At 44.4% G+C, this 12,448-nt stretch overlaps 1 protein-coding gene across 4 annotated transcripts in view; it reads right to left on the reverse strand.

Annotated features, from left to right (window-relative positions):
- The window catches only part of Aff2 (ALF transcription elongation factor 2), a 490,132-nt gene extending 485,170 nt beyond the window's left edge, over nucleotides 1-4,962 (reverse strand). For all 4 annotated transcript variants that reach the window (XM_046465080.2, XM_046465079.2, XM_058585757.1 and 1 more), the window contains exon 1: nucleotides 4,745-4,962. In XM_046465080.2, coding sequence (XP_046321036.1) covers nucleotides 4,745-4,791 — 47 coding nt within the window. In that variant the 5' untranslated portion in view covers nucleotides 4,792-4,962. The remainder of the gene's footprint in view (nucleotides 1-4,744) is intronic.
- Nucleotides 4,963-12,448: the final 7,486 nt, after the last annotated feature.

The raw sequence follows: 12,448 nt of genomic DNA on the forward strand, positions 1-12,448 counted from the left end.
CCCTATTTGAGATATGAACTACAGTTATAAGCTCTTAGGGCTACAGCTTCTAGATTGTTCCAGAGATGGCCAGTTTATTGGACTTTTAGAATTTTGAAATTACATTAAATATGTGAAAATTATGAATGCAAGAAATAGTCTTAGCTAAGAATAATGGGCATGAAATAAAGGTTCATCCCATTAAAGCCATTTCTATTCAACAATAATTAGCATGTTTAAATACAATATAATTTTTATCCATCTACAAAATGCTTAAATGTTTGGAATCTCGTTTATGTCTATAATGACAGATTTGTTTTTGAGGCAATCATTTTCGATCTTGATTTGTATATTTTAAAGTTGTTAAATGCTTGACTGAATCATTAGCAAAACAATTCATGTATCATTAAACTGATTTCTAACACGAGAGAAATTTTTTCCTTATCCAATAGATATGTCTTTTAAGATTTAGTAAGATAGCGTTTGTCATTTGGGTGGTGAGGGTTGGGATATTGTGGAGGAGATCTATCACTAGCTACTTTCATTACCTTTAATCTCTCCTTCCCATATATTCCCTTAAGAAATTCAACCCCAAAACATTTGCTGAGTGAATACTCAGAGTGGAGAAGGCATATTGTAGCAGGAAAACACACACACACACACACAAACAATCTTCCCTTTAATGGACCACTGAGGGAAAGGGGGAATGATAAATGGATGGAGGTAGAGAACAAGAAATCCTGGGAATCACTAGGTGGTAGTGAAAACAGCCCCCCCCACACAAATACCCCATTGTCCCAGTAGTCCAGGTTGGCAAAGGCAATGTCCCCTCTATTTCCCATGCCTTCCCAACCATGAGCAGTCCTATTCTGCTCTTCCAGAGGGCTGCAGCTAAAGAAGCCTTCCAAGACCTGTGCACATGGAGCAGGCAGAGGCAGCAGGGCTGAGGGGCTACATGGGCCATGCCCGGCTGGCGCTGGAACAGTTCACTTTTGTCTGGAAAGCACCGCCTCCCCCTTTGGCCCCCACAAGGTCTAGGAAAACTGGGGAAAGTGTGGGCTGCTGGGACAGGCCCCAGGGGCTGCCTTAACCCAAGGAGGAGAAGCCTGGCCTGCACATGGCCCCTTCTCAGGCTTGACAGCCCCACACAGACCTTTGAACTTTCTATTTATATAACAGTTTAGTGAGTTTAAGTCTCTTCCTGTATAACTGCCAGTTTGCAAGCTCGCCTCTAATTAGGCTACTTGTGAGACATCACATAAAAACTACAAACAATTGATGCCTTCCTTCACAGTGAGAAGCCGGCCACTGTCACAAACACTTAACTACAATTTTCACTAGGATTTTTAACATTTTGGTTTTGCTGTCATGGTGGCATTTTTTTATTTTTAGAATTTGTTTTTTTTTCTGTATTTTCTTCATTTATTTATTTCTAAATAAAAAATAAGGGGCTGGGGTTGTGGCTCAGTGATGGAGTACATGTAAGGCACTGGGTTCCATCCTCAGCACCACATAAATATAAATAAATAAAATAAAGGTATTGTGTACATCTACAACTAAAAAAAATATCTTTAAATAAATAAAGTAAAAGATAACCAATCCACAAAGAACCTTGATTTGTCACAAAGCAATACTTAATCAATACTGGAGGGTAGATGCTTATAAAAAATGAAAGCCAGCAGACTTTGTAGGCTCCCTGATTTTGTTTTTTCTCCCTCTTAAATGGGGATTAATGACTTGGCCATTGCTGGTAAACAAATCCAATCCAGCCACATGATCTCCAGACACCTCAAGAATCCATTTACTTGTTTATCATAGACAAGCCTATGGAATGATTTGAAAAACAATATTTGATTTTTTTCTGTATCTTCTTCCTTTTTTAAGAATAAGTGATGTTTTTGATGCACACAGACATCTGTGCCTTCCTTTCCTTTCACAGAATGGTTCATATTAAATTCAAATTCAGGTGAACATTGCTCATTCATCCAGGAATCTTAAAGAACTTGAGCTTTGGCCCTTTAATTGAGTCCAGAGCATGACCCATTAAGGTATTCTTACAGTCTGTAAAATGCAGTGATACATTCGGTTAGACATGGGAGCATTCCCAAACACTGAACATACCTGCACACTGCAGCATCATTCAGACCCCATCTTTTCATTTTTTACTTGTCCTGACAATTGTGTGTATTTATAAATGGGCATACACTTTTTGTTTGCTGTAGTCAAGGGTTTGCAAATAACACATATGCCTCTGTGTGTACAGTCTTTGTTCATTCTGTCTAGGAAATCGAGTTTGTTTTTAAGCTGTCCTGATCCACTTACTATCAAATATCTAGGGCTGCAGAAGAGACAGCTCTGAGCTCCCTGTTCCACAAGTGAATGTTAAGAATAGGCTCAATATAAATGAACTCCTTAACTTTGCAGGGTTCTCCCCCAACTCCTTCGTCCTCCCTGGAGGTTGTGGGGAGGAGATGGCATCACTTTCAGCAGTAACTCTCAAGAAAGAGAAGTAAACATATAATGAATGTGTACCCAGCATTCTTTAGACATCCAAAGAGTTTGGAAAGGTACAGACTTCTATTAAAGACAGTGTCAAGCTTTTTAGCTCTTCCACCACTGTTACCTCTGTATTTCTTTCTCTACAGGGGGATACAAAACACAGAAGCACAACTGCATTACAAATGTTTGTAAACACAGATGCACAAGGAACCTTACTCCTCACAATTGAAGAGTAAAAAGGAGAAATGGTCCTGGATCATGCGCACAGAGGGGAAAGATGGGTTTATTCATGCAGACATGCTATACCAATTCATCAGTATTTCATATAATATCCACTGTTTGCCCAAGTCTGCATGTTTCTTAACCGATGTGGCATAGTGATCTGGAGGGAAAAAAGGTTTTTCATTTTCCTTTAGAAAATATAGATTCCCAAATGGGGAAGGGACACATTTCCTGGAAAAATAGAAATCAAATATAAAAGAGCCCATCCCCTTTAAACATTCAACTGTATGTAAGATTAAACTCGAATTAAAATAATATAATAAACATTTTAAAGACCTAATACCTTGTATATATTTAACATTTGAACTACACCCATGAAATAAATTATAAGTGTCTGTTAAATTAAGGATGTGACCCACACCACATATTAGGCAAATTGTATGCAAATAATAAAGCTGTGGTTGTCAGTTTTCTGCAAAATAAATTACTGAAGCAGAGTAAAGACTATTGCAAAAGCATAATATTTAATTGAGCAGTAATTTTATTGTGATTTTCACTTTTAAATAGCAACAGTGTGATTTTTTAAAAATGTAACAATGTTTTTCTGCAGAGCTGATAAAACCCTGCATGGTTTCAAAAAATACCTCATAGATTAACACTGACACAGCGTAAATTGTGCTTCACAGAATTATCTGAAATTGCTGCAAAATAAAATGTTTTTAAGTTCTGATTATCTTGGGTTTGCAATTAAAGGAGTCATGATTGGTATAACGAAGGTATTAACCAAACATAAGACCCTTTTTTCAAAGAAGGGAATTACCTAAAATATCACAGCAACAAGGGAATCCCTTGTAAAAATGAACAGCATTCATAGCCAATGGCAGATAGTAGTTGAAAGATTGCAAAAGATTCCGCACTGTTGGTGGGCACTATAGATTATTCTAACTACACTTAAAAGGGCGATAGCCAAGAGTGCAATTCTAAGTGGTTGCCGCCATGTCCTCCCTTTCCATCTAATTCCTTGGGCTGTAAAGAAAAACTGTCGTGTTAAAATAATATGACAAATAACAGACAATAACGTTTGTAATACAGGTGAAGTTTTAAAAAAGTCAATCGATTCCTGTATCAGTATTTATGTATGTGCGCCAGCACATCACGCAGAGAGTAACAACTTTCTGGCTCCCCAGTCACCTCTGCACCATCTTTCAAAATCTCTTTGAACCACAAGTTTTGGGTATTTTTTGAAGGGCAGACGAAACCTTTGAATCCGAGTTGAGTGTCCATTACACAAACCTAAGGCTGCCTCCCAGTGGGAGGCTGATGGGGGTCCAGCCGGTAATTAAATGCGCATTGGCATCGGAGCAGCTGACTTTGGGGGCCAACTTCAAAAAATGCTATCTAGAAACCCGAGCGCCAAAGTCGTCCCTGATTTGGGGTCTATCGTGCTGTGGCCCCCCAAGAAAACACTGGAACCCATCCAGTGTTGGAACTTGGGCTGAGCTGGCTTTAGGGAAGGTGTGCGCGCTGCTCTGCACCAGCGGGGATGGAGGTGGCGGCAGCGGGGTCGGTGGTCGCCGAGGAACCGGAGGGTGTCCAGTGGCACCTGGCCGCCTGGTCGCCACCGTTCCTCCACCTCCCGCAGCGGACGCAGGGCACCTGGAAAGTTGAGGCATTCCAGGGGGACGCATCCAGGGCGCAAAGAGGCCGAGCTAGTGAGACTCTGGTGAAAAAAGCTCAGCAGAGGTCGTGCAGCTCATCCCCGGGATGGGTGGCCCGAGATCCGATGTGGGCCAAATGCAACTCTTTGGACTTGGAGTGCAAAGCGACGCTTTTGCCAGCATCATTTTCTCTCCACGCACCTCCCCCCACCCCGGCACCCAACCAAGGAGTCACCGGCTGCTGGGGCCAGAGGTGGCTGAGAGCAAGTGGGAGGGCGTCCGGGGCGCCCCCCACGACAGCTCTGGCTCCTCTTAACAAAGGCGAAAATCCCAGACCCCGCCTGGGGACCCGCTCATTAAAGCAGAAAGCAAAAATCAAAACCTACCACTGCTGCTCCAAGTCCCAGTCCCTGAAAAAGTCGAATAGATCCATAGCGGCCGGGTGGCGGCGACGGGCGGGCGTCCGTCCCTGCTCGCTGCGGGTCAGCGCGGCTCTCAGCGGCGCGGCTCGCTCGCTGCTCTCGGCAGCCCGGCTCTCCGGCCCTACCGTCCGGCTAAAAGTGCCCGGGCCGCATCGGCGGCGGCGGCGGGCGCTGGAGGTACCTGGTCCTGCGCTCTGGAGCGGCAGCTGCGGCGGTGGCACTGGGCGAGCAAGCGCCTGACCGCCGGCTCGGGTCCGCTCGCTCCGCGGCTGCCCGCGCGCCCAGCGCCCTGAGGCTGCGGCGGCGGCAGCTGCGGGCCTGGACCGGCGGGGCCGCGCGGCTGGAGGGCGGCTGGCCGGTGGTGGCAGTGAAGGCGGGGGTGGCCGAGGAAGCGGCAGCGGCGCGGCGCAGCGCGGCAGCCGGGGCGGCAGCGGCAGCGGCGGCGGCTGCACAGGCGGCGGCGGCGGCCGCGGCAGCATCACACACTTACACACTCACAGGGGGCGGAGCCTGGACAGCTCGAAGCCGCGACATGGAGCAGGCACGTTATCATCCCCGGATCTGGCAGGGGCTCGCCCCGCCCGCCTGCGCAGTCTGGGACACCCCCCCCCCCAGCCTGTCAAAATCAGCTGGCAGGAGTGGAGGTAATGCTGAGGTCCCCGATCGAGCCCGGGACCTACAAGCTGTTGTGGGGATGCAAGAGGAGGTCTGGTGGGGCCAGGACTAGGGACTGGGAATGGGACCACCTCGCTGAAGCCCCATCACTGGGAGTTAGTGTTTGCAACCAGGAAAGAGGACACAAACTGACACAGGAATGGGGGTAGACTCCGGCCCAGTTGTCAGGGCACAATCCCTTCCCAGAGATGCTCCTCAGGCCCCTGAGCACAGCAGCAAACTTTTGCGTCCTGAGCTCCCCTAGGGTCCGCAGCCCAGAGCGCGTGTGTCCAAGAATGAGAAGGAGAAGGCGGTCACCTTCACCGTCCCTGCGGCCTCATGCATCTCAGCCTGAGGGCATGCCGCAGAGCCCTGCTGGGCTAAGGGGCTGGTGCCCACCCAGTAGGTCAGCAAGCTATGGACCCTGGAATCAGTAAGCTACAGTCGTTATCAAATGATGGCCCTTGAGTGGTCCTTGGGTTTGGGATAAGGTCGGGGAAAAATGGGTTCCCCTGTTACCTTCCTGGAACAGCCACAATATGCCTTGGTCAAAAGCCTCCTGCACTTTCCTTCCCTGGGAAACGGGAAAACCGCTGGGTGTGTGCCCAGTATCCCACGCACCGGCTGTCTGTCTCCCTTCTGGCTTAAGAATCTGTCTCTCTACACGTAGAAGGCTTAACAGATCCTTTGCTCCCCTCATCCTCTACTTCTAGTTCAGGAAGAGGTAAATCCGGTTACTCATTTCTTCAATGGAAGTCTCCTTGCCCTCTTAGGAGAATTGGGTGCAGGAAAGGCAAGGACCACTTCTTACATTCCAGAAGCTTAAGCATTTTGGAGTCCCTGCCATCTGATATGGTTTCTTTCTTTCTTAACACAGAAGGAATAATATTGGCACATTGTGAAAATCCTAATGCTAGAACTCTTAGGCAGGGCAGCAAACTGAGCACTGACACAACAATGTCAGTGGCTCTTCCTGTGGTTGGAGCAAGTCCCTTCTCTGGGCCTCAGTTTCCCCATCCATGAAACTAGATACTTCATATAACAGCCATCTGGCTCCTTTTTATTTGAATAAGTTTCTCTAATATTATCTCATGTTTTCAAAACCATTCAACTACCTTTCGTTTCTTTTTTCTTTCTTCCTCGCCCCCTCCCCAGAATAAACTGACACCCTACTAGGTAATTTGCTTAAGATCTGACATTTTCCCCTGGAGGAGGAACTCACATTGGAACCTAGAATCTGGGAAGCTGTTCAGGGATAGACGGCATAGAAAGTGTCATGGCTCCAGTGGTAAAAGAATTGAGGATTTGAGCCCAGAAGGGGCTCAGGACTTAGTCTCTTTTACATTCTTTGTAAGGGGAAAAACACATCATTAACATACAGAAACAAGGCTCTAAAATCTTGCAACTCCAGCATCCAGTGGGGATTTGCTGTGGTATCTATTTATTTTACATGGGGCCAAGTCTTACACAGGCACTAGTTGATTGACAAAAATCAACCAATGGGCAGCCAAGGGGAGACTACATCTCAAATTTACTTGTTAATATGCCTACTTATAAACACTTCTAGTCAAAGACTGCTGCAAGAGTTATCGGCAAAAAAATGGTGCTAGAATTTTGAAAATTATCTTCATGTCTTGTTTGTCTTCAGCCCCAGATTGTGAGCCCTTAAGGTGATAGGGAATATCTCACTCAGATCCGTGGCCCTCAAACTTTATGCTCTCTGTAAATGAATTGGATTTGATTGCTACTAATGATTGCCACCACAGCCAGTGCTTTATCTGCTTGAAAAATCCTCCAGGAAAACCAGAACAGCTACAATTAACATTTAAATGGTGATTATGGTCATTTTACACTGGTTTGCTTTCCTCTGGGGGTTATATTTAGGGAAATATGCCAGGTACATAGATTTTCAACAGAAAAAAAAGCTTCTCCTTTAAGAGTTTCAGACCCCCATCACCCCACTGGTGCACTTTCTTCCCAGTCAGCAGGAGGACCTAGCAGAAACAGAAGGAGCCAGCAAGAGGCAGCACTCTGAACAGAAGTGCCTGCGGGAAGGAGAGAAGAGACAAGTGGTGCTGGCTGCTGCTTCAAAGAGGGGCAGGGGCATTCCCTTCCTGAGATCAAAACCAAGTGGGAAGTCTGGGCTGCATGGAAGGAGCTCCCTCCCCCAACTCCCCCACCAAGCCAGTCACCCTCCTCCAACAGGGAAGAGGCTGAGAGGCAAGATGGAAGGGACACACCTGACTCTGATGCCAGCCAGCCAGCCAAACCCAGCACAAAGTCCCTGAGCATCAGCTGTGGGGCAAGGGAACAGGTTTGTCTTCCTTGATCCCTTCCTCCTCCTCTTGCTCATTCCTGGTTCTGATGGCAGCAGGAGCCTTAGAACACAACATTGCTCTCAGATACCTGGGCAGGCATGCTGCGTCTAAATCATGCTTCCTCCACCAAAAATTTGAAGGAGGGAAGGGAGCACAAGTTTCAGAGAGGACAGTAGCAAAAGGAAGTGAAAAGGATCTCTGGAGCCAAGACACACCCCTGCTGTCATGCTGGCAGCTCAAGCAGTCTAGTCTCTTGGGAGTCAAGTTGCTTCCCTCTCATTGCACTCCCTGGGACAAATTAGCTAAGGTGGAGGATGGAGGACTCCTCTAGGTCAGCTATTGTCCTGGCTTTGGCTGGAACAGCCCCTTTCTGAACTAGCAGGGCTGACCCAAGCCTCACAACTCTCATTCATTCCAATATTTTGGAGGGTCATACACAAACTTCTTTTACCTCCTCTTTCTGTTGGCTTCTGCCATCCTGACTGGCCCCAGGGCTGCACCTTACCCATATCCCCCATTCCTCAAATCTCCACCCAAAGGAACCTAACAGGCAGACCACTGGACCATCTTTTCAGACAAAAGAGGATCAAAACTGAGACCCCATGACCCATGTTATTCAGGTGAAACCAGAAATCATTTCCAAGAGGCTTGGTTTTATAGAAATGCTGATTCTTCGATTTTCTGAAGTGAGATTTTTGACTTGAATTACTTTTAAAGGAGTTTAATTTGTAGTCTTCAGGTACTAATCTTCATTTCAAAGAACTTGAAATTCCTCCATTCATACAGTTATACTAAAGGCACTGTCACACAGGTTCCGGTAGATGGTGTCTAAAAATTAAAATTAACTTGAGAAAATTTCCCCATGCATGGCAGTTCCAGGGAATGAACAAACTGACAGTGTGTGATACATGTGTCATCCTGTCACACCTCAGATTTCCACCTAAAATATTAAGCATTTGTTTCTGACCTGGGATGCAGTCAGGCTGACTTACTTCCTAGGAGGGAATTGTGATCCAGACTAGAGCTCATCTGAGGCAGCCTGTTGGAAATAATTCCATAGGTTCGGGGAACATCAACTTTCTTTACCATGGTTCTTCCTCAGCCTGATGCTGCCCTGAATTTGAAATGGGCCAGGGGAACTCTGACTCTGGGACAGTTGCTGCATGTGGGCTACAACATACAGAAGAAAGCTTGTTAAAGGTGCAATCCCATCTTTTCTACCCCCAGCTCTTTGTACTTGCTTGTTCTGCATCAGTCTTCCCCAATTATTGTGGGCCTCAGAAGGGCAGGGCCAGGATTTGTGTCAAGAAACACACCACAGTATCTGATACACATGGGCCCCTCAGGGTCTCTATCCAGTCTGTGGAAGTGGCAATCTCTGGAGCTGATTTCAAATTGTTGCAGGATACTTATTTGAACTTGGGACACAGCTTGTGAATATACATATGTATTTTGATCACAATTCCTGGTTCTACCACTTTGTACTTTGGATCTATTATTGACAGTCTTCCCCTTGGGTTTTTGTGGTTATCATAGACAATGACCTGTTTCAGAGCTCTTCTGAAGTCCCTGACTCTGGATTCCTACTGGGTCTAAAATAGCAAATACCATATAACTTTAAGTCAATCATTTGCTAAGGGTTTACGGTACTTGAAAGGTAATGCTATCCTGATTTTATGTGCCAGGTTGCTATAATTCTTTGTACACATTTAGCATGACAATAAAAAAGATAAAATTGACTGAGCCCATATTACATACCAAGCACTGTGCTAAGCATTGTATATACATTATTTAATTTACTCCTACAATTCCCTGATGTACGTATGGATATTATCCCTTTGCAAGGAATATAGAGGGTAAATACTTACTAAAGTCACAGAAATCACAACACTGTAGCCAGGTTTTGTACCCAAGTATTTTTGCTGTCAAAGTCCATGTTCTAATCCACTCTGCCATGCTGCCCCCATGCTGCATTAGCAAAGGATTTCTCTCACATTAGTCCTTGAGGATAAGCAAGAAATGGACCATAATCTCTATTTAACAGTTGAGGGAACTGAAATTAAGTGCTTCTATGAATAATGTCACATGGTGGTACAACTGAGTAGCTGGGGCAAAGACACAATCATCTAGGTATCAAGACAACTGCTTGTTATACTTATGACCTTATTGTTTATAGTCCTAAACTCCCCTGATGAACTCCAACACCCTGGAAATTTGGGACTGCCATGGCATCAGTTAACTGTTGGGTTGAAAGAAAATTCTCATGGTGCAATTTCCCTAGTCTCAACTGTGACTGATTTGGGGGAGACAGTTGGCTAAACCATGCCTTTGTATTAAAGAAAGTCAGTCTGATAGGAAACAGGAAGCAAGAACATGGTGGAGCAATTCTTGCTTCACCATTGAAGGAGACTCAGATGGTTCTTTTCCTGGAGATTAGAAAACCAAGACTCAGAAACCTCCCCATTTAACTGCTGGGGAGCACCTGATAGTGGGGCTGTAAGTCATCTCTAGGAAATTATTTTCTGCCTAAGACCACAAATCTCCACAACCCCAAATCCTTGGCTCCCCCTCCTAGCTTCGTGGGGCTTCCTGTCCTTATCTATAAATTAAGGGGGCTTTAAGTGTTCCAAGTCTGACATTCTATGGCTTCCTCCTTTGAAGTCCTTTTAAACAACCTCCAATCCATGGCCAAAGACAGACTGGTAATTGTAATGCTCAGACAGGCAAAGTAAAAAGTTACCTCAATGCTCGGATCAGTCATCTCCATTCCTGTTCTGGTGAGTGAGAAATCTTCTTTCTGGGGCTTCAAGTGTTGACCCTGGACTGCTCTGTTCAAGCCTTTCAGAATCCTGGCTGCCAGAAGTTTTCTCCCTGAGCCTACTCCCCAAGGTTGAAGGGCTAGATTCCAGAGGGAAGTCAGACATTTTCTCAATGGTCAAAGAGGAAACCTAATGTACATGGAAGTACTTTTTAGACAGCAACACCCCCCGCCCAGATCCATGTGAGTAGAGCTGATATTGCCAAGGCTTTTCCATCAGGAGAGATCAGCAGTGCTCAGTGTACTAGCTATGTTGGTCTTTCTAGGAATAGTTGTCTCTTTGCTGGCAAAGGTAATATAGGGAATGGGTTCTAGGATCTGGTTAATAAGTTGCAAGTATAATGTTTTTTAAAGTAATATGTATTAAGAAGTATAAATTCTTTTTCCTTGGTAATTATCTTCTGGCAGGGGTTCAGATCATTGATTTTCATGTTGAGATATTGAACGTGCTTTAAATCAGTTTATTTAAAGCATCTTGGTTCTTTGTATCATTGGAACCCTTTCTCTGTCTTACAAGTTGCTAACAGTCAAATCTTTGTCAGTGCCCTTATTAGAAGTGAAATGACTACATAAAGTCAATATTTAGATGCTTCTTCCCTTTTTTATTTTCAAGAAGCAAAATACATTAAACCATTCAATTATTCTTGAAGCTTTGTCTTTAGGTAGATATTATGATGTGTCTGCCTTGTTCTATAGGCAAAGGGAGAGCAGAGGCCTCAGCCCTGGACACTTTTGCCTAATAGCCTGACCTCCTGAGCATTGCTACTTTGAAGAGGCCCTGCTTCCATGTGACTCAGTGGATTTGTCTTTCTTCATTTCACAGTAAGTGGGCCAGATCACTATGATTAGGAAGATCCAGACTCAGCCTGAACTACAAGAGTCACATGGCTGAGGAGAATTTCTACCACTTACTCAAAAGCCCTGTAGAGGCTGTTTCTTCCCTGAACTTGCAGCTACCACAATGAATCTGAATTCCATGGACCAGAGCCTATGGTGAAGTGGACAATATGCAACTGCTCATTTCCTCACAATAATCTACTTTCCATGCTATGAAGAATCCAATTTTAAGGTGTACTCCAGTCTAAAGATCTTTTGCTGTCAATTACATAGAAGAGAGCCATATCCCTAACCAAATGGCACTTCAAACTGCCATACTCAAGCCTCATTCAGTAACATTTCCTTACGTCACTTGGCTGTACTTTGTGATGTTACTTTATTAGAGCATTACATTTTATTCTTTAATTATTAACATGATGATGTCCCTTATATACCACTATTTTTCCTTGCCAGCATTTAGTTTAATATATCATAGACTATCAGCACCATCAGGACGTATATTGATTTTCTTTACACCAATGGTGACCCAGATTCAGAGCCATATCAAAGTAAGAAACATAAACAGTTCTCCTTTGTCTCTAATGAATGTCCAAACTATGAAGTCCTTAAATCTTAAGCCAGTAAGCCTTGCACAATTTTATGTCATGAGATGATTGCTATTTGGACTCTTTATTATTAAAAGCCTTATCCTTTAGAGAAGAAAGTAAATGTCCACCTAAGAGTCTATGGGAGAAATGTTGACCTTTTTTTTTTTTAAGAATTGATAGTTTCTCTAATCAATAGTCAACAACAAATGTTCATTAAAATCTGAAAGGTCCCAGGTTAAGTAGATACATTTCCCTATGCCACTGCTTAAAAAGAGAAAATGGTAATCTCTGCTTAGAAAACACCTGCTGTTCACCTTATTTAAAGAAAGCATACTTAGAATGAATTATACTGGTTCTATTGAGTATAAGGTGCCAAAGTAGTTCTCAATTAAAGAATGAGACTCAATACAGGGAAATGTTCTATCTGTATGTTCATTTTCCATTAGCCCCATTT

This window comes from Marmota monax, unplaced genomic scaffold, assembly GCF_021218885.2.
Source record: "Marmota monax isolate L192 unplaced genomic scaffold, Marmota_monax_Labrador192_F-V1.1 WCK01_AAM20220418_F8-fsc00306, whole genome shotgun sequence".
Lineage (NCBI taxonomy): Eukaryota > Metazoa > Chordata > Mammalia > Rodentia > Sciuridae > Marmota > Marmota monax.